At 39.8% G+C, this 19,954-nt stretch overlaps 1 protein-coding gene across 8 annotated transcripts in view; it reads right to left on the bottom strand.

Annotated features, from left to right (window-relative positions):
* The window catches only part of obscnb (obscurin, cytoskeletal calmodulin and titin-interacting RhoGEF b), a 571,330-nt gene that overhangs the window by 198,245 nt on the left and 353,131 nt on the right, over positions 1–19,954 (bottom strand). For all 8 annotated transcript variants that reach the window (XM_039753252.1, XM_039753258.1, XM_039753256.1 and 5 more), the window contains one exon: positions 19,373–19,648. In XM_039753252.1, coding sequence (XP_039609186.1) covers positions 19,373–19,648 — 276 coding nt within the window. The remainder of the gene's footprint in view (positions 1–19,372; positions 19,649–19,954) is intronic.

Genomic DNA, 19,954 nt, shown 5'->3' with positions numbered 1-19,954 from the left:
GTTGTCTTGCTGCATGACTCACCTTCTCTTGAGATTCATTTCATGGACAGATGTCCTGACATTTTCCTTTAGAATTCTCTGTTATCATTCAGAATTCATTTTTCCATCAATGAAGGCAAGCCTTCCTGGCCCAGATGCAGCAAAACAGGCCCAAACCATGGTACTACCACCACCATATTTCACAGATGGGATAAGGTTCTTATGCTGGAATGCAGTGTTTTCCTTTCTCCAAACAACACTTTTCATTTAAACCAAAAAGTTCTATTTTGGTCTCATCTGTCCACAAAACATTCTTCCAATAGCCTTCTGGTTTGTCCATGTGATCTTTAGCAAACTGCAGAGGAGCAGCAATGTTATTTTTGGAGAGTAGTGGCTTTCTCCTTGCAACCCTGCCATGCAAACCATTGTGGTCCAGTGTTCTCCTGATGGTGGACTCATGAACATGAACATTAGCCAATGTGAGAGAGGCCTTCAGTTGGTTAGAAGTCACCCCTGGGGTCCTTTATGACCTCGCCGACTATTACACGCCTTGCTCTTGGAGTGATCTTTGTTGGTCAGCCACTCCTGGGGAGGGTAACAATGATCTTGAATTTCCTCCATTTGTTCACAATCTGTCTGACTGTGGATTGGTGGAGTCCAAACTCTTTGGAGATGGTTTTGTAATCTTTTCCAGCCTGATGAGTATCAACAACTCTTTTTCTGAGGTCCTCAGAAATCTCCTTTGTTCATGCTATGATACACTTCCAGAAACATGTGTTGTGAAGAGCAGACTTTGATAGAACCCTGTTCTTTAAATAACACAGGGTGCCCACTCACACCTGATTGTCATCCCATTGATTGAAAACACCGGACTCTCATTTCACCTTCAAACTAACTGCTATTCCTAGAGGTTCACATACTTTTGCCACTCACAAATATGTAATAATCGATCAATTTTCTCAATAAATAAATGACCAAGTAAAATATTTTTGTCTCATTTGTTTAACTGGTTTGTTTTTATCTACTTTTAGGACTTGAGTGAAAATCTAATGATGTTTTAGGTCATATTTATGCAGAGATATAGAAAATTCTAAAGGGTTCACAAACTTTCAAGCACAACTGTATGTGTAAATAGACTTGTGGAAAGTTATTTCATTTTTCTTGATTATAAGACAAATAAAAGAACAGAATCTTTTTTTGCAAATATATTTTTGTTTTCAATGGATTTGTTTTGCACACTGTAAATAAAGCTGCACTTAGTTACATTTTGATCTGTGACCACTGGTGATCTGAACCTACAGCATGATGGCAATAAGTGATGTGTAAGAAAACTGCTGTCTGATGGAATCGGGTTGGCTTTCTTTCTGACTGGTTTGCATTATTCTGAAGTGAAAGTGGACTGCTGTGAATAATACTTTCACTGCTAACTTTGACCACGTTGTGTGGACACTTTATGTTTGTTATGTTAAGATTCAATAAAAGAAAAAATATGTATGTTGTTCCTCCTTACAGATTATTCTGTATTAAGGTTAAAAGACAGTCTGCTATACTTCTCTACAGAATTTGTAGTACTCCACTAGCTCTGGCATTGTGTTATTATTATTATTGCGAAACGGGAAAAGTGGATTTTCAAAAAACTTGTCTTAGAGATACTTGGTTGTAAAAAGAAATAAGCACACCATTGAACAAACACATCAACAATAGGTTCATGGCTGAACTACTTTTATATTGTTAGAGATTGACAATGACAGATTCATCCACAAATTTTAAGATATCTCTGTCTTTATTTCAATTCCTTCAGTAACTTGTATATAAAATAAATAGAAGAGGGGACAGACATCAGACATTGCATGGATAAAACAAGATTATCAGAAGAACAGGCATCAACACATACTCATTGCCGTCATCCAACTTATGCATCCATTTTCTAACCCGCTGAATCTGAATACAGGGTCACAGGGGTCTGCTGGAGCCAATCCCAGCCAACACAGGGCACAAGGCAGGAACCAATCCTGGGCAGGGTGCCAACCCACCACAGGACACACACAAACACACACACCAAGCACACACTAGGGCCAATTTAGAACCGCCAATCCACCTAACCTGCAATGTCTTTGGATTGTGGGAGGAAACCGGAGCGCCCGGAGGAAACCCACGCAGACACGGGGGAACATGCAAACTCCACGAAGGGAGGACCTGGGAAGCGAACCCGGGTCTCCTAACTGCGAGGCAGCAGCGCTACCACTGCGCCACCGTGCCGCCCCTCATCCAACTTACCAAGTTTCAATTCAAACAGAAGTTACTGATAGGTTTCTCAACTGAAATGTGAGCCCAGATTATATTAAAAGAAGATGAGAAATCAAGAAAAGCAATCTTGTGTGAGTATTTCATCCTTCAAAATGCTTATTCAGCACAAACAATCAAAATCTCTGCTGTGGACTCACACCATAATCCATTTCAGTTCTCAGATTTGCACTATGGTAACTGCTGGTGGCCACCCGCAAAACTGTGACATCTACAGTAGATTGAAAATGACCCATAGAAATGCAAATCTTGCTTTTCTAAAAACTGCAAGTGGAGTGCTTCCTGGTAGCGTCAGCTGAGCTGTCTATTCATCCCCGTCTTATTATGTGAAGCTGCATCCATAAGCTCTTTATATCATTTAGAAGTTCAAGGGCACTACTGTCACTTAATGTTTCAACTAGCAATGAAGCAATAGGTGTGCTAGTATGACCTCCTCTAATAAATGTTTTATGCGATTGGTATTCTGTTACTAAGTGTAGCTTTGCCATTAAAGGAGTGAAGGAAGCTCAGTTCAATTCTGTCCAATAACACAAGGTTACAAGGCACCAACAATGAAAGGAATATCAGCCCATCAAAGGTCACACTTAAGCACACACAAATTAATATAATTTGTGGTCGCTTCCAGGCACTGCACGGGCAGCAACCTTTCTCAGAAGCACTGTGTCCTGTTCTTCTTTTAGTTTTTGAAATTATTTTACCTTCTACTACTTTTGATTAATGTTAAGATTTGATCTGGCTTCTGGCTTGACACTGATATTAGCCATTAGAAAATCACATAAATGAATTTAAATATAATAATGTTCTGTTGCTATCATGCAAACCCAAGCACTAGATTGTCTTAACTAGGTTTTGGACAAATTGCAAAATTTGGAGTAGTCACAGCAACAGAAAAACATCATCTGAATGCTACTTTACGCCCAAAATACCTAGAAACGTATGAGTGAGAAACTAAAAGTTGGGCATATTAAATATTCCTGTAATCAGCCAATAGCACAGTGACCAGAAGTGCCCAAGCACCTCAGCTTCCCAGTACTGCAATAGTTGTTTGACTGCAAATGGAGGGGGGAAAGAGCCAGAGCAAGACGAAAAGCAAGACAGAAAAGATCCAGAACTGGTCTGCCAACACTTGTAATGGGCAATGTTTGATGGCTCTCAAAATGGATAAACTGTTTACTCTTATAGAAACACCACACCACATACAGGTACTGTGGCACTTTGTGTATTACAGATGAGCTGGCTAAAACCTGATACATCTGAAATTGTTTTAATGCTGAATGGATTTAATCTTATTTGTGCAGAAAGAGACCCAGTGCAGTGTGGAAAAACCAGGAGGGGGTCTGGTCATCTATATAACTGAGAAATAGCATAAAATGGCACATATTACAGTTAAAACTTTATTTATCAGTGTTTGTATTCCTCCCTTGGGAATTGGGGATTCAGCAACAGATCTGATTCACTATGTTACCAATACTCTAATGATAAATCATTCTGACCCTACAGTTGTAATATGTCATGACTTCAACCATTCGACTATGGATGGAACTCTGACAAACTTTAATCAGTAAGTGTCATGTTCCACTTGAGAAAAAAACAACCTGGACCTGCTCTATCCAAATGTTAAAGATGCCTTTAAATGTAAACATGCGGCACCATTGGGCAGATCTTACCACAATCTGATCCACCCTACTCCCACTGATACGTTTGCAACCTCTTGTCACCATTGCACTGAGGAAGTTAGGCCTGGAGACTGAAATGGTTCTGAGTGACTGCTCCCAAAAGACACACTGGGAAATGAAGTCACATGGAAACATATTGAGGGACTTAATATAGTCTGTGATACATGTGACTAACATCTGTGCAGACACTATTGAACCCACAAAAAGTCTTTACATCTTTCCAGGAAACAAGCCCTTAATTTACTCAGGAGCTCAAAGTTTCCTGACTGAGAAGAAGATAGCATTCTAATCTGGTGACAAAGAGGGCTGTGGAAGAATTACAGTGAGTGTTGAAAAAGGGAAAGAGGTTAACAGAGCTAAAATAGAAAACAAATTCATTCAAAATGACATTTAAAATGTTTGGAATGGACTGGACATAACTATTAGATTCAGGTAATTCTAGGCTCAGATGCATGAAGAGACTGTGGTCAAGGCTAATGCCTAGAACCAATTTTTCTTGCTTGTTCTTAGCAGAAGTAGGGGAAAAACTGACACATGCACTTTTATTCAGGAATATAACAAAAGAAAAAAATCATTCAATTTCCATGTTGCCGTCAATGACTTAAACACCCAAGCTGAAATTTCAATCAACAGAAAGTTGATATGTACTCTTGGATGGTGCAGAGGTAAGAACTGCTGCCTTATAACAAAAAGGTTCCGGGTGCTCCATATTTTTAGTAGTGAGCTGCAATTAATTTACTATAATATAATAAACACATACATTTGATTTGAGTCTGTAACACCTGCTGTAAATTTTGGTTATTTGTAAAAGTTAGCACTTTTTTATATTCAGTTTTATTCTCTCAGTGACGTTCATGTGGTACAATGAACTTGCCTTTCCCTCTCTAAGTTGATGGCATTTATCTCCATTATTTTCACAAGAACATCAATAAACACGGTGCTGTGGTTTATGCCTGCTCAGAACTATTTGTTGTACTGGCAATCAAAGATACGATGTCCTGTGACCGCTGTCAGACTGGACAAAGGCAGAACCGTAACAACAGACAACTTCTTCACAGCACTTTTGCTGGCTAATAGACTGCTGAACTGCAACACAACTCTGCTTGGCACCATAAGTAAAATGGGACTTCCACCACCTAAAGTCACTTTAGTACGCGAGCAATTCGCCATTCTAGTGTTTAGATCTGGAGGTGCCATGCTGACGGCATATCATCTGTGGTGAAACAAGAATATGGAGTCACATAGCCTCTTCTTCTTCTTCTTCTTCTTATTCGGCTGCTCCTATTAGGGGTTGCCACACCGGATCATCTTATTCCATATCGTCCTGTCTTCTGCATCTTGCTCTGTTACACTCACCACCTGCATGTCCTCTCTTGCCACATCCATAAACCTCTCTTAAGCCTTCCTCTTTTCCTCTTGCCTGGCAGCTCTATCGTTAACAATATACCCAGCATCTCTCTTCTGCACATGTCCAAACCAACGCAATCTCGCCTCTCTGAGTTTGTCTCCCAAATGTCCAACTTGAGCTGACCTCTAATGTACTCATTTCTAATCCTGTCCATCCTCATCACACCCAATGCAAATCTTAACATCTTTAACTCTGCCACCTCCATCTCTGTCTCCTACTTTCTGGTCAGTGCCACCGTCTCCAACCCGTGTAACACAGCTGGTCTCACTACTGTCCTGTTGACCTTTCCTTTCACTCTTGCTGATACCCGTCTGTCACAAATCATCTCCTGACACTCTTCTCCACTCATTTCACCCTACCTGCACTCTCTTTTTCACCTCTTACACAATCCCCGTTATTATGAATTGTTGATCCAAAGTATTTGAACTCATCCACCTTCACCAACTGTACTCAATGATCACCATTCCTCTAACCTCCCTCTCATTGACACACATGTATTCTGTCTTGTTCTTACTGACCTTCATTCCTCTCCTCTCTAGAGCATATCTCCAACTCTCCAGGGTCTCCTCAAACTGCTCCCTACTATCACTACAGATCACAATGTCATCAGCAAGAATCATAATCCATAGGGACTATGCCTAATCTCATCTGTCAACTTGTACATCACCATTGCAAATAAGAAAGGACTCAGAGCCGATCCCTAATGTAATCCCACCTCCACATTGAATGCGTCACTCCTACAGCAGTTCTCACCACAGTCACACTTCCCTCGTACATATCGTGTACAACTCTTACTGTATATACTTCTCTGCTACTCCAAACTTCCTAATACAATACCAAAGCTATTCTCGAGGCAACCTGTCTTATGCTTTCTCCTGGTCCACAAAGACGCAATGCAACTCCTGGGCTTCTCTATACTTCTCCATCAACACCCTCGGTTCAAACATTGCATCTGTGGTGCTCTTTCCTGGCATGAAACCATACTGCTGCTTACTACTCATCACCTCACTTCTTAACCTAGTTTCCACTGCTCATTCCCATGACTTCATGCTGTGGCTCATCAATTTTATCCCCCTGTAGTTACTACAGCTCTGCACATCCCCTATCTATCTATCTATTCTTAAAAATCGGTACCAGTACACTTCTTCTGCACTCCTCGGGCATCCTTTCACTTTCCAAGATTTGATTAAACAATCTGGTTAAAAATTCCACTGCCATCTCTCCTAAACACCTCCATGCTTCCAAAGGTAGATCATCTGGACCAATGGTTTTTCCATTCTTCATCCTTTTCATAGTCGTCCTTACTTCCTCTTGCTAATCCATTGCACTTCCTGATTTACTATCTCCACATCATCCAACCTTCTCTCTCTCTCATTTTCTTCGTTCATCAGCCTCTCAAAGTACTCTTTCCATCAGTTCAACACACCCTTCTCACTTGTGAGTATCTTTCCATCTTTATCCTTTATCACCCTAACCTGCTGTACATCTTTCCCAGCTCAGTCCCTCTGTCTAGCCAATCGGTACAGGTCCTTTTCTCCCTCCTAGTGTTCAGCCTCTCATACAACTCATCATACGCCTTTTCTTTAGCCTTCACCACCTCTCTCTTCACCTTGTGCCTTATCTCCTAGTACTCTTGTCTACCTTCTGCATCTCACTGACTATCACACTTCTTCTTTGCCTTCCTCTGTATACTCTCCTGGTCTTCCTCATTCCACCACCAGGTTTTCTTTTCCTCCTTCCTCTGTCCAGATGTCATGCCAAGCACTCTTCTTGCTGTCACTCTTACTAGTTCTGCTGCAGATGCCCAGCTGTCTGGCAGCTCTTCACTGCCACCCAGTGCCTGTCTTACCTCCTCCCTAAACTCAACCTTGAAGTCTTCCTTTTTCAGCTTCCACCATTTGGTGCTTTGCTCTACCCTCACTCTCCTCCTCTTTTTCTTGATTTTCAGCGTCATCCTACAGACCACCATTATCAGCTGCCTAACTACACTTTCCCCTGCCACTACTTTGCAGTCTTTAATCTCCTTCAGATTGACTCTTCTGCAAAGGAGATAATCTACCTGTGTGCATCTTCCTCCACTCTTGTACATCACCCTATGTTCCTCCCTGTTCTTAAAATACATATTTACCACAGCCATGACCATCCTTTTTGCAAAATCCACTATCCTCTGACCTTCTTCATCCCTTTCCTTGACACCATACCTACCTATCACCGCCTCATCTCCTCTGTTCCCTTTCAACTGTCCATTGAAATCCGCTCCAATCACCACTTTCTGTCCCTTGGGTTCACTGTCCATCACCTCATCCAACTCACTCCAGAAATCTTCTTTCTCATCCATCAAACACCCATCTTGCGGGGCATATGCCCTAACAACATTCATCATCAAACCTTCAGTTTCCAGCTTCATAATCATTACTCTATCTGACACTCTTTTCACCTCTGAAACACTCTTGACATAGAATAATCCCTACAAATCCCTTGATTTGTGCAATTCAGTCTGTGTGCTTGTATAGTGATATTTACTTGGCTTTTTGGCTTAACATCAAATCAGTTTAATATGGATGTTGAATTAATTCTGTCTCCTGTAATGTTTGTTATTATTACAAGAGAATATGAAACTGAAGCCAAACATTTGGCAGCATCCAAAGTTGATTTGCATTGTACAACAATAAAAAAATGTGAACAAAAATGATGCTTTTTATTTATGAAGGCAGATATTAACACAGGGAGCAACAGTAGTACCAAATAATACAAGTTTTGAAATCTTGTCCATCTGGTAAGATGGCACAAAATAAAACAAGTTTTGAACTCTTGGTAAGCTGGCTAATTACAGCATTTTACTAAATATATCACATCACTAAAGGGTGACAACATGCTGCATGTTTTTTTGACTTACAAGTAAGAATTTCCCACTAGTGGTCTCTATACTAGTACTACTGCTACTACTGCTAGTAAAATGCTACACTCACTTGTACAGTCCACATACAAGTATGAAACACATGCCATGACAACCAGCATCTCCAAAAATGAAGTCATGGTTTCCTTGATCGCCGTGTGTAAAGGGGCAGTAACTATCACAAGGAGTTAAAGTATCATTGTGATTGTTTATGACTAGTGTTGTTTGGTGAAATATGCCAAAATGTTTTCCGTCAAATATGCTGTGCTTGCTGGTGACATTGTTCCACAAATGTTTTCCTGAAAATTCGCCTTGCAGCCGGCTTAGGCACACTTTTTTCAAAGTGCCCCATGATGTTTTGCAAGTCTGGCATGACATCACAGAGCTATAGCAGCCATGTGTAGAACTTTCCTACTGTAAATCCAGGCATACACTGTAATTTTTAGAAATTATGGGTAACCATTTGCTCACAATGAACAACTGAATTGCCAGTCATATATGTACTCAATTTGTGCTAGCACATTTGATATGATTCACTTACCATGGTGTGGGTACTAAGAGTAAACATGTACATGGCCCTGATGAACAGTTTTACAAATTCAAAAAAAAAACATGATGGCCTCAGGCCTCTCAAAATGTTAACAAATAAAAAAGTTTGCTCATACCTATTGCTGTACGGTTCTGAAAGTACAAAGAAAACGAAAAGGCATTACTGGCCATGCTGATGGTTGGGGCACAGAAATTATGGTCTGTCTGTTTTGAAATGAACCTTTGTAATGTATGTAATTTAAAGATGTTTGTGTTTCTTACGAGTTCTTGCAGTAAAGGTTTTCTGAAAGTCCTTTGTCATTAGCCATTTAGATCTACATGCTGCTCTATGATGTTTAGATTTTTTAAATTAAAAATGTAAAAATGAGCATGACAATGGCAGTACCTAATGTACAATATACTGTGATAGATGCACAATACAAATTTACAGGGATATGGCCTTAAAAAAAACTTTCACTATTGTGATTTGAGGGTTACATTATCTGACCATGAGTATAAGAGTAATTAGTATATTACCATGTACTGCTCACGGATGCTTATCACTGATCCCTGTGCAAATTACCCATGTGTGCAGCTGTGATTCCCAAAAAAGGCCTCCCCTTTTCAAAAAACACAAGAAATGCAGTAAAATAATATAAACAAAAATGTATAACTATTTGCATGGTGTCTTTTTCTTCTTGATGGAAGAAAAGAGTGTGAAATATCTGTTAGACACAATGGAAACAAAAAAGACATTAATGCTGTGCCAAGAGCTGCGACTTTAGGCAACGGAACAAGCCAGTCCCACAAGGCTGCTTTGTAACACACTCAATGTGTCCTCCCAAGAGTGGAACTGATCTATATTTTATTTACTTATTGCTAATGTTGTTGTATTTTGTTTGTGGTATTCATTCCCTCTGTTTCTTTTGTTCTTTGAGGCACAGTGGCTCAGTAAGTACAACCTAGGTAGCTCTGATTTCTCACAAATGAGATCACATATTTGGCCACAATAATCCTTCCAGTATAGTTGCCAAACTTTTTGCTAACCTCCAGGGCCACTTAAAAGACCATTGCACCACTATAATCCATTCAAAACATGTTTAGTTCTTCATTCCCTATTGACTTTAATGCATTTTCACCAGCTTGGCAAACATTGTCAACATTTCTGTGATTTCACCAGACTCACTACGAAGTGAACTCTGTGATGTTCATGCATCACTTGTCATCATCATCATCTTATTACTTCAATTTGGAATGAATGGAGACTTGGCATACCCAGGTTGCATGATTCTTTTCATCACTATTTATTTGCTGTTAGTGGATTCATTTTTTAGATTTTTTAAATTTGATAAACTTTGTTAATCCCTGAGGGATGCAAATAAATATAAATTTTAATTTTAAAACCTTAAAGCCTTGACTCAGTCTAACAGTTACTAACATCACCAAGAAGTTCATATTGTTCATTTAATGTAGATATTCTGTCCATTAAGGGCTTAAGACTGTGCTTCTCAACCCGTGGGGCGGGCCCCCCTAGGGAGGCACGAAGTAACAAAAAGGGTGGCGCGAAGATGTAAAAAAAAGAAAACAAGAATCAAGAATATGAAAAAAAATCTGTTGAAACCAAAACAAATTAACTTAAACTGCGTTCTGATACTAGAATAATAAATATAGAGTTAGATAAATGTCGATAAAAGTTAAGTAGGTATAGTAAAATATGCATCTACATTTCAAAAAAATGTTAGGGGGGCGTGATTAAAACTGTTATGAAAACTCTTAAAGGTTGAGAAACGCTGGCTTAAGAAAATGTTCTTGTGAAGCCCTCCGTTAGTGGTAAACTGTGTTGAAATAAAGCAGTAAAAGTAAAAACAGCCCTAGTCAGTGAAGTAGCCTCCTTATAATGATCCCTTGGGACAGTGAGACAAGTAAGAGGCTACACGTAACAGGTACATACCTGGTTAACATTTCTGCCTATCCCCCATTGAGAAAATAGCTTAAGATGTTATTTGGTACCTTTCGTGTTTGATAATCAGATAAGATTATAAAATACATTATTTTAAACTAGAATACTTGGCTGTATCAGCTGTCATGTAAAATTCCTTAATTCTTTATTAAGATGACATATAAATCTGAATCTCACTATACGAGGTGTGGCAGAAAAGTAATGAGACTGGCAACACTGCAAGCGATCTAGCAATACTGTGCTGTTGTCCTTGATAGAGCACGTGTATCAGTACCCTCCCATAGCTAAGTGCGAGTTTCAACTCCTTCCGTTAACTACGTGATTTTTTTACTGCTATTAGCGAAGTTGTGTTTTTGGTTGTGCATCACGCAAAATGGAACAGTGGAATTTGGAACAACGTTGTGCCATTAAATTTTGTGTTAAGCTTGGAGAATCGGCAAGTGTGACGTTTGAAAAGTTAAAACAGGCCTATGGGGAACATTCTTTATCCTGAGCTCAAGTTTTTCAGAGAGGCCTTCAACTTCGAAAACCAATGAAAACATCGAACGTGTGAACACTCTTGTGAGATCAGACAGTTGTTTAACATTAAGAATGTTGAGTGAACAATTAAATTTGAACAGATTTACCGTTCATCAAATTTTGACTGAACATTTGCACATGCGAAAGGTCTGTGCCAAAATGGTGCCGAAAAACCTCACAATTGAGCAGAAGGACAATCGAAAAAAGCCCTATAACCTGGAAGTGCGTCATAATCCTGTGACAGAAAGAAACGACGTGCTTCCGGGGTGAAGAGTCAAACTATTTACCCTGAGCCGGAAGGGATAAGGACTTGTGGACTGTGGGGCTGGAACACCTCCGGGTCAAGGGGTATAAAAAGACTCTGGGAAAGCCCAGACACTGAGCTGAGCTAGGAGGAAGGGTAGCTAAGTGTCTGGGAGAGGAGGATTGTTTGAGTGTGCTTTATTATTGTATGAATAGTGTAGAGGGGAAGGTGCTTGGTGCACTGTATTATAAAAGAATAAAAGAGTCTTTTACTTGGACTTTTACTTGGTGTTTGGAGTGGTACCTGAGGGTTCAAGAGGTGGATCAGAACCTCTACTGCTACAATATATACATACATGTATATATACAGTGGTGCTTGAAAGTTTGTGAACCCTTTAGAATTTTCTATATTTCTGCATAAATATGACCTAAAACTTCATAAGATTTTATCTCAACTCCTAAAAGTAGATAAAGAGAAACCAGTTAAACAAATGACACAAAAATATTATACTTGGTCATTTATTTATTGAGGAAAATGATCGAATATTACATATTTGTGAGTGGCAAAAGTATGTGAACCTCTAGGATTAGCAGTTAGTTTGAAGGTGAAATTCGAGTCAGGTGTTTTTAATCAACGGGATGACAATCAGGTGTGAGTGGGCACCCTGTGTTATTTAAAGAATAGGGATCTATGAAAGTCTGCTCTTCACAACACATGTTTCTGGAAGTGTATCATAGCATGAACAAAGGAGATTTCTGAGGACCTCAGAAAAAGAGTTGTTGATACTCATCAGGCTGGAAAAGGTTACAAAACCATCTCTAAAGAATTTGGACTCCACCAATCCACAGTCAGACAGATGTACAAATGGAGGAAATTCAAGACCATTGTTACCCTCCCCAGGAGTGGTCGACCAACAAAGATCACTCCAAGAGCAAGGCGTGTAATAGTCAGCGAGGTCACAAAGGACCCCAGGGTAACTTCTAAGCCAGTGAAGGCCTCTCTCACATTGGCTAATGTTCATGTTCATGAGTTCACCATCAGGAGAACACTGAACAACAATGGTTTGCATGGCAGGGCTGCAAGGAGAAAGCCACTGCTCTCCAAAAAAACATTGCTGCTCATCTGCAGTTTGCTAAAGATCAAGTGGACAAACCAGAAGGCTATTGGAAGAATGTTTTGTGGATGGATGAGACCAAACTAGAACATTTTGGTTTAAATGAAAAGCGTTATGTTTGGAGAAAGGAAAACACTGCATTCCAGCATAAGAACCTTATCCCATCTGTGAAACATGGTGGTGGTAGTATCATGGTTTGGCCTGTTTTGCTGCATCTGGGCCAGGACGGCTTGCCTTCATTGATGGAACAATGAATTCTGAATTATATCAGAGAATTCTAAAGGAAAATGTCAGGACATCTGTGACAATGTGGGTTCTGCTCCATGCTCCCATTCGCTGTTCGGGAGCCCTTGAACCCAACACTGTTGATAGATATAACCGAGGTGAGCTAGACAGTGAGACAACAATTAAGCAAGGGGATGGTAAAGATGTGCAAAAGTTCTTCTATTAAAAATAATCAACAAAAACAATGTTCAAATAAAGTGCAGTGATTCCAAAATAGTTCCATAAATAAATAATCCATAAAAGAAACACGTGGAGGTAAAAATAGAATAAACACAATCCTTCAAAACGAGGTTAAAACGTTCTTACGGAAGCAGTCTTTAAAAATCACTAGCTTCTCCCGCTAGTGCTATGCAGCAGGCAAGACTCTTTCGGCAGCTGCCCTTTTCTCATACACACATACACAGGTCTGGAGACCTCCCGATCCTGGCTTCGTTCTGGCACTCTTCCCAGACCAGAGACTTGGACTCCTTGGTCTCCAGGACGCCCATACCAAGGACTGCAGCTCCAAGCCTCATGACTCCCGCTGCCTTTCCGGTCTTGTACGGCCAGTCGCCTTTCCCTGGTCACTCCCGCTACCTGATCGCTCAGCGGGAGTGACATCAACTCTAACGCCTGGGTGTCGGCCTAACACCCAACTTCCTCGCAGCTGCTCACGAGCGCTTCTTCGCTCGCTCACCCACACACTCCATGTGTCTCTCTCTTGCACCGACCTGCTTCCTCTCTCGCTCCCTGTAACCTTCGTCCTTTTTGTTTCATTTTTTTCATCTCTGATCTTTTTCTTTTCTCGTGTTCTTTCTGATCTTTTCCATTTTCTTTCTCCTCTTCCCAACCAACTCACGCTTCTTTATATTGCGAGGGGCCATAGCAGCTGCAGCACATTAGCCACGGGAACAATCACGGATGTGGGCAGTCCCTCACCTGTGGACTAGGCGAGAAACGCCCACACCGCAGATCGCCCCGCGGCTTGCTACGACTACTACGCCCCTTCACGAAGCCGCCGCGAGTGCGGTGATTATTTAAAAAGAAACAGCCTTTGCTAAGCGAGCTCTGGACCCATAACACCACAACATCTGTCCATGAACTGAATCTCAAGAGAAGGTGGATCATGCAGCAAGACAACGACCCTAAGCACACAAGTCATTCTACCAAAGAATGGTTAAAAAATAATAAAGTTAATGTTTTGGAATGGCCAAGTCAAAGTCCTGACCTTAATCCTATCGAAATGTTGAGGAAGGACCTGAAGTGAGCAGTTAATGTGAGGAAATCCACCAACATCTCAGATTTGAAGCTGTTCTCTATGGAGGAATGGGCTAAAATTCCTCCAAGCCAGTGTGTAGGAATGATCAAAAGTTACTGGAAACATTTAGTTGCAGTTATTGCTGGAAAGGGGGGTCACACCAGATACTGAAAGCAAAGGTTCACATGCAGTGCATCCGGAAAGTATTCACAGCACATCACTTTTTCCACATTTTGTTATGTTACAGTCTTATTCCAAAATGGATTAAATTCATTTTTTTCCTGAGAATTCTACACACAACAACCCATAATGACAATGTGAAAAAAGTTTACTTGAGGTTTTTGCAAATTTATTAAAAAAATATTGAGAAAGCACATAAGTATTCACAGCCTTTGCCATGAAGCTCAAATATGAGCTCAGGTGCATCCTGTTTCTCCTGATCATCCTTGAGATGTTTCTGCAGCTTAATTAAGTCCACGTGTGGTAAATTCAGTTGATCAGACATGATTTGGAAAGGCACACACCTGTCTATATAAGGTCCCACAGTTGACAGTTCATGTCAGAGCACAAACCAAGCATGAAGTCAAACGAATTGTCTGTAGACCTCCGAGGCAGGATTGTCTCGAGGCACAAAATTGTGAAAGGTTACAGAAAAATTTCTGCTGCTTTGAAGGTCCCAAATGAGCACAGTGGCTTCCATTATCCATAAGTGGAAGAAGTTCGAAACCACCAAAACTCTTCCTAGAGCTGGCCGGCCATCTAAACTGAGCGATCGGGGGAGAAGGGCCTTAGTCAGGGAGGTGACCAAGAACCCGATGGTCACTCTGTCAGAGCTCCAGAGGTCCTTTGTGGAGAGAGGAGAACCTTTCAGAAGGACAACCATCTCTGCAGCAATCCACCAATCAAGCCTGTATGGTAGAGTGGCCAGACGGAAGCCACTCCTTAGTAAAAGGCACATGGTAGCCCACCTGGAGTTTGCCAAAAGGCACCTGAAGGACTCTCAGACCATGAGAAACAAAATTCTCTGGTCTGATGAGACAAAGATTCAATTCTTTGGTGTGAATGTCAGGCGTCACGTTTGGAGGAAACCAAGCACCGCTCATCACCAGGCCAATACCATTCCTACAGTGAAGCATGGTGGTGGCAGCATCAAGCTGTGGGGATGTTTTTCAGCGGCAGGACCTGGGAGACTAGTCAGGATAAAGGGAAAGATGACTGCAGCAATGTACAGAGACATCCTGGATGAAAACCTGCTCCAGAGCGCTCTTGACCTCAGACTAGAGCGCTGGTTCATCTTTCAGCAGGACAATGACCGTAAGTACAGAGCCAAGATATCAAAGGAGTGGCTTCAGGACAACTCTGTGAATGTCCTTGAATGGCCCAGCCAAAGCCCAGACTTGAATCTGATTGAACATCTATGGAGAGATCTTAAAATGGCTGTGCACCAACGCTTAGCAACCTGATGGAGCTTGAGAGGTGCTGCAAAGAGGAATGGGTGAAACTGGCCAAGGATAGGTGTGCCAAGCTTGAGGCATCGTATTTAAAAAGAATTGAGGCTGTAATTGCTGCCAAAGGTGCATCGGCAAAGTATTGAGCAAAGGCTGTGAGTACTTATGTTCATGTGATTTCTCAGTTTTTTTATTTTTAATAAATTTGCAAAAACCTCAAGTAAACTTTTTTCACGTTGTCATTATGGGGTGTTGTGTGTAGAATTCTGAGGAAAAAAATGAATTTAATCCATTTTGGAATATGGCTGTAACATAACAAAATGTGGAAAAAGTGATGCGCTGTGAATACTTTCCGGATGCACTGTACTTTTGCCACTCACAAATATGTAATATTCGATCATTTTCCTTAATAAATAAATGACTAAGCATAATATTTTCATCTCATTTGTTTAACTGGTTTCTCTTTATCTACTTTTAGGACTTGAGTGAAAATCTGATGATGTTTTAGGTCATATTTATGCAGAAATATAGAAAATTCTAAAGGGTTCACAAACTTTCAAGCACCACTGTATATATATATACATATATTTATATACAGTAAATCCAAACTAATGTGAACATTAAGGTAAAACAGCATTTTCCATATTAAAATAAAACAGTGCAAGAACTCATGCAGAGAGGCAGAGCACATCTCACACTGCCAAGTAACTTCAATTAAAACTTTAATTTTAATAGAAAGATGATATGGATTCAGTTTAAGAATACCTAATTAGGGACCAATTCTAATAGAATGAGCAACTAAAAAAGTCTGAAATAAAGTTCAACATTTGCACTAGCCCAGGGAAAGCTTGATTCATTTTCTAAGTTGTAAGCATATTTAAAATTCTGTTCAAATTATATTTCCCCATGGATAAAGAGATAAGGTTAGTGACTTTTTTTCATTTACCTGTGTATGTCATACTGTAACTAACATACAGTCGGCCACTGCAGTGGTGGATTTTTCCTTAGAACTTAACGAATAAGTGCTCATGGAAACCGCAAATATCCTCAGCAATTTTCTTATGGCTTTTTTTGTGGCAATATATAATTTTTCATGCACTTTAATGCTAAATTATTAAGAACAATATAATTTACTAATTTTGTAATACAAATGTTAACATCAATTCAGCTAAATTTCGATATAAAATATAATACTACATAATTTTTTTAGTACTGTAGAGAGAATACAAAGCAACCGTAGAGGAAAACGCGGCTTGGAATGGTGAAATACTGTACCCCTGTACTCAGTGGCGGGAGGTTTGAAAGTAGCCAATCCGACAGCATTATTCATTTCTCCTTGCTGCTGATTGGCTGCTGCCCTGTGACACATCTCCGGCAGATGCAGCCCAGCATTCCAGCATCATAATAGTGTACTGAGTGTAGCTATCTCGATTGTTTCGCTGAGTGTTCTCGTGTTTTTCGTTTTGTTCTTCTTAAAGCTCTAAGATGTCCTCCAAACGCCCTGCACCTTCTAAGGCTTCTGGCAATGAACCTAAGAATGAGATCCCTATATGATTCAGGCTCACAAAGTTAATAATGGCATCGATGCTGCCATTCAGATATATAAAACCCTCCTCTCCACCATGAAGAAACAATGACAGCAACTTCCCTTCACAATGTTCCTCAAACCTATCAAGAAAAGCCAGCATCATCATTATCTTCAATCAATATCACTCATTATTGGAGAGTATCTGTACATTTTATTGTATTTTTATTAAATTAAATTATTACTGTATTTACCCTACTTATACCAATTAAAACGACAGTGCATACCAAAGAAAACGCGTTTGCATGAATTGCAGTACATATCGGGGTAACATCGATATTTTACATTCTAACACTGCGGGAGACATAGCAGTACAGAACTGTACAGTATACAGATTTACCTTTACATTTTATTTGTTTTAGAGTAATGTATTAACACTAGAATTACCAACACCTACAAAACAATTCGTAAACCCGACCAACCTTAAATCCCTTTGCACCTCTCCGTCAGCGTCTTTTGTCTTGTAAATGTGATTATCTGGGAGACAGGTACCTAGAGTTGTATAGGGAAATAACAGATCATCATTTTAAACACATGCATTTCATGTATGTTCTGTTTCTACCACAATCTATGTAAACGAACTCTTAAAGCAGAAACGTTTTTTATATTTTAGTAATAAATGACAAAATATAGTCATAAACTGCATAATGTGTGAAGCCTGAAATCCAAAGATCAAATAAACACTTTCACAAAAGGTACAAGGGTGATACAACAGCTTCCGTGGTGCAGCGGTAATAACTGCTGACTTGTATCCAAGAGTGCCCTGGTTAAAGTCAGTCAGGATCAGACCGAGGAACTCTTGATTACAAGTCAGCAGTTCTTACCACTGTACCACAGAAGCTGTTGTATCATCCTTATACCTTTTGTGAAAGTGTTTATTTGATCTTTGGACTTCAGGCTTCACACATTATACAGTTTATGTCTACAATTTTGTCATTTTTTACTAAAATATGAAAAACATTTCTGTTCTGTGTTTTTACAAAGATTGTTATAGAAAAAGAACTCACATGAAATGTATGTGTTCCAAATAATGATCTTTTATTTCCCTATACAACTCTAGGTACCTGACTCCCAGATCAAGGCTTGAGCTGGAAGAACTTTGTGCCCATTCTGCGGCGGTGGGAGGGTGGAATAGTAGGCTGCTTGCTGCTTGTCTTGATCGGCACATTTACAAGACAAAAGACGCTGATAGAGAAGTGCGAAGGGATTTAAGGTGGGCCAGGTTTACGAGTTTTCATAAGCTTTGGTAACTCTAGTGTTAAGCTGAGTTTGAAATTAAATTGAAGTGGTTTTGGGGGCATATTTAGGGTTTAAACCATAAAAATAGGCAATTTTTTGACCTCATCCAAAATTTGCTGTTTTTCACAATTCGCGGGTGCTCTAGGAACGCAATTTTGGGGATCAACTGTACCAACAGTGTGATCATGGTGAAGCAGTAAGACTACAAGTTTTTATTGTAGTTAGTCATTAGCTCCTTGGATATAAGAACCTATGAGTGGATAACAGGAGAGCAGGATTATTATTAGATGTATATCAATAGTTAGCAAAATCTATTTAACAGTTGTGTGGGAAACAATGTGAAAAAGAGATATGGTAGCTCAGTCTGTATTCCAAAAGGGATGCCAAGCTAAGAAATTCAGAACAGCCTGGATGAGTCATAACCCCAGACTGGTACTACAAGGCAACACTGACTGATATTACTTAAGAAAATACCCACATAGGCTCCTGGGTGTTTTAATCAAGAATTAGTAAAAGAGTGGTGGCAAGGGATTGCCTGGCAAGAAGGCAGAAGACAACAGTTAGTCTGGTGAAGGAACGTTGATAGATGAGGAGCTCTGTCTCTAGTTGGCTGGTTTGCCAGTTTTTGCCTAATTAGGCCTATAGAGTACAGTTTGTTGTTTTGCTGGCTTGTTATATATTCCTTCTGTTTTACCCTCCATGGATTTAATTATATTTGTTTAACAAATCAACCTTCCAATATTAGGCTATATGATTTTTTTCAGGTAGGAGCAGTTCTCCAGAACACTCCTTCACTCACACAGTGATTATATTACGAGAAATGCATAGATCTATTAATACAATGTAACACTGTTAAAAATGGATACAATGTGAGAATAACATAAAATAAATATATAATTAACAAAAACACAAATGGTAAAGAAATTAATAAATTCCTGAATATTTCTTACCAGTAACAGTCAGCTGAGCAGTTGAGGTGCATGTTCCAGCTGTGAAGGTCACTGGACCAGAATCATCAATTGTGACATTTCTTAGTAAAAGCTTGTGTACTGCCCCATTCTTCTCTGTGTCAATGACATTCATTTCATTGGGTTGCAATTCAATGCCTCCCAGCTTCCACTGCACCTCAGTAACAGAAGGGCGTGAGAGCTCAACACAGAAATATGCATCCTCATTCACATGAACTGCCACATCCTTAAGACTTTTAATTATATCAAGTACTGGCTCTGTAAAGAAACATGGGTAAGATTGCTTAAAAGATTATGTAAACTATGCCAAACCTAAAAAAAACACGGTCACATGGCTATAAAAAAAACCTATATATATATATATATATATATATATATATATATATATATATATATATATATATATATATATATATATATATGGCATTCGTAGTCTGAATTGCAATCTGATTGTATGGGTGGTTACCTACCAGGTAATGCTTGTGGTTGGTCAGCAAGTCAGCTAACATCCGCCGCGGTGCCCTCTTTCAGTTGGGAGAAGCAGATCATAGAATGGTTCGATTT

This window comes from Polypterus senegalus, chromosome 5, assembly GCF_016835505.1.
Source record: "Polypterus senegalus isolate Bchr_013 chromosome 5, ASM1683550v1, whole genome shotgun sequence".
Classification (NCBI taxonomy): domain Eukaryota; kingdom Metazoa; phylum Chordata; class Cladistia; order Polypteriformes; family Polypteridae; genus Polypterus; species Polypterus senegalus.
Note: the sequence above shows the minus strand (reverse complement) of the source record. Positions and strands in the feature narration are given on the sequence as shown.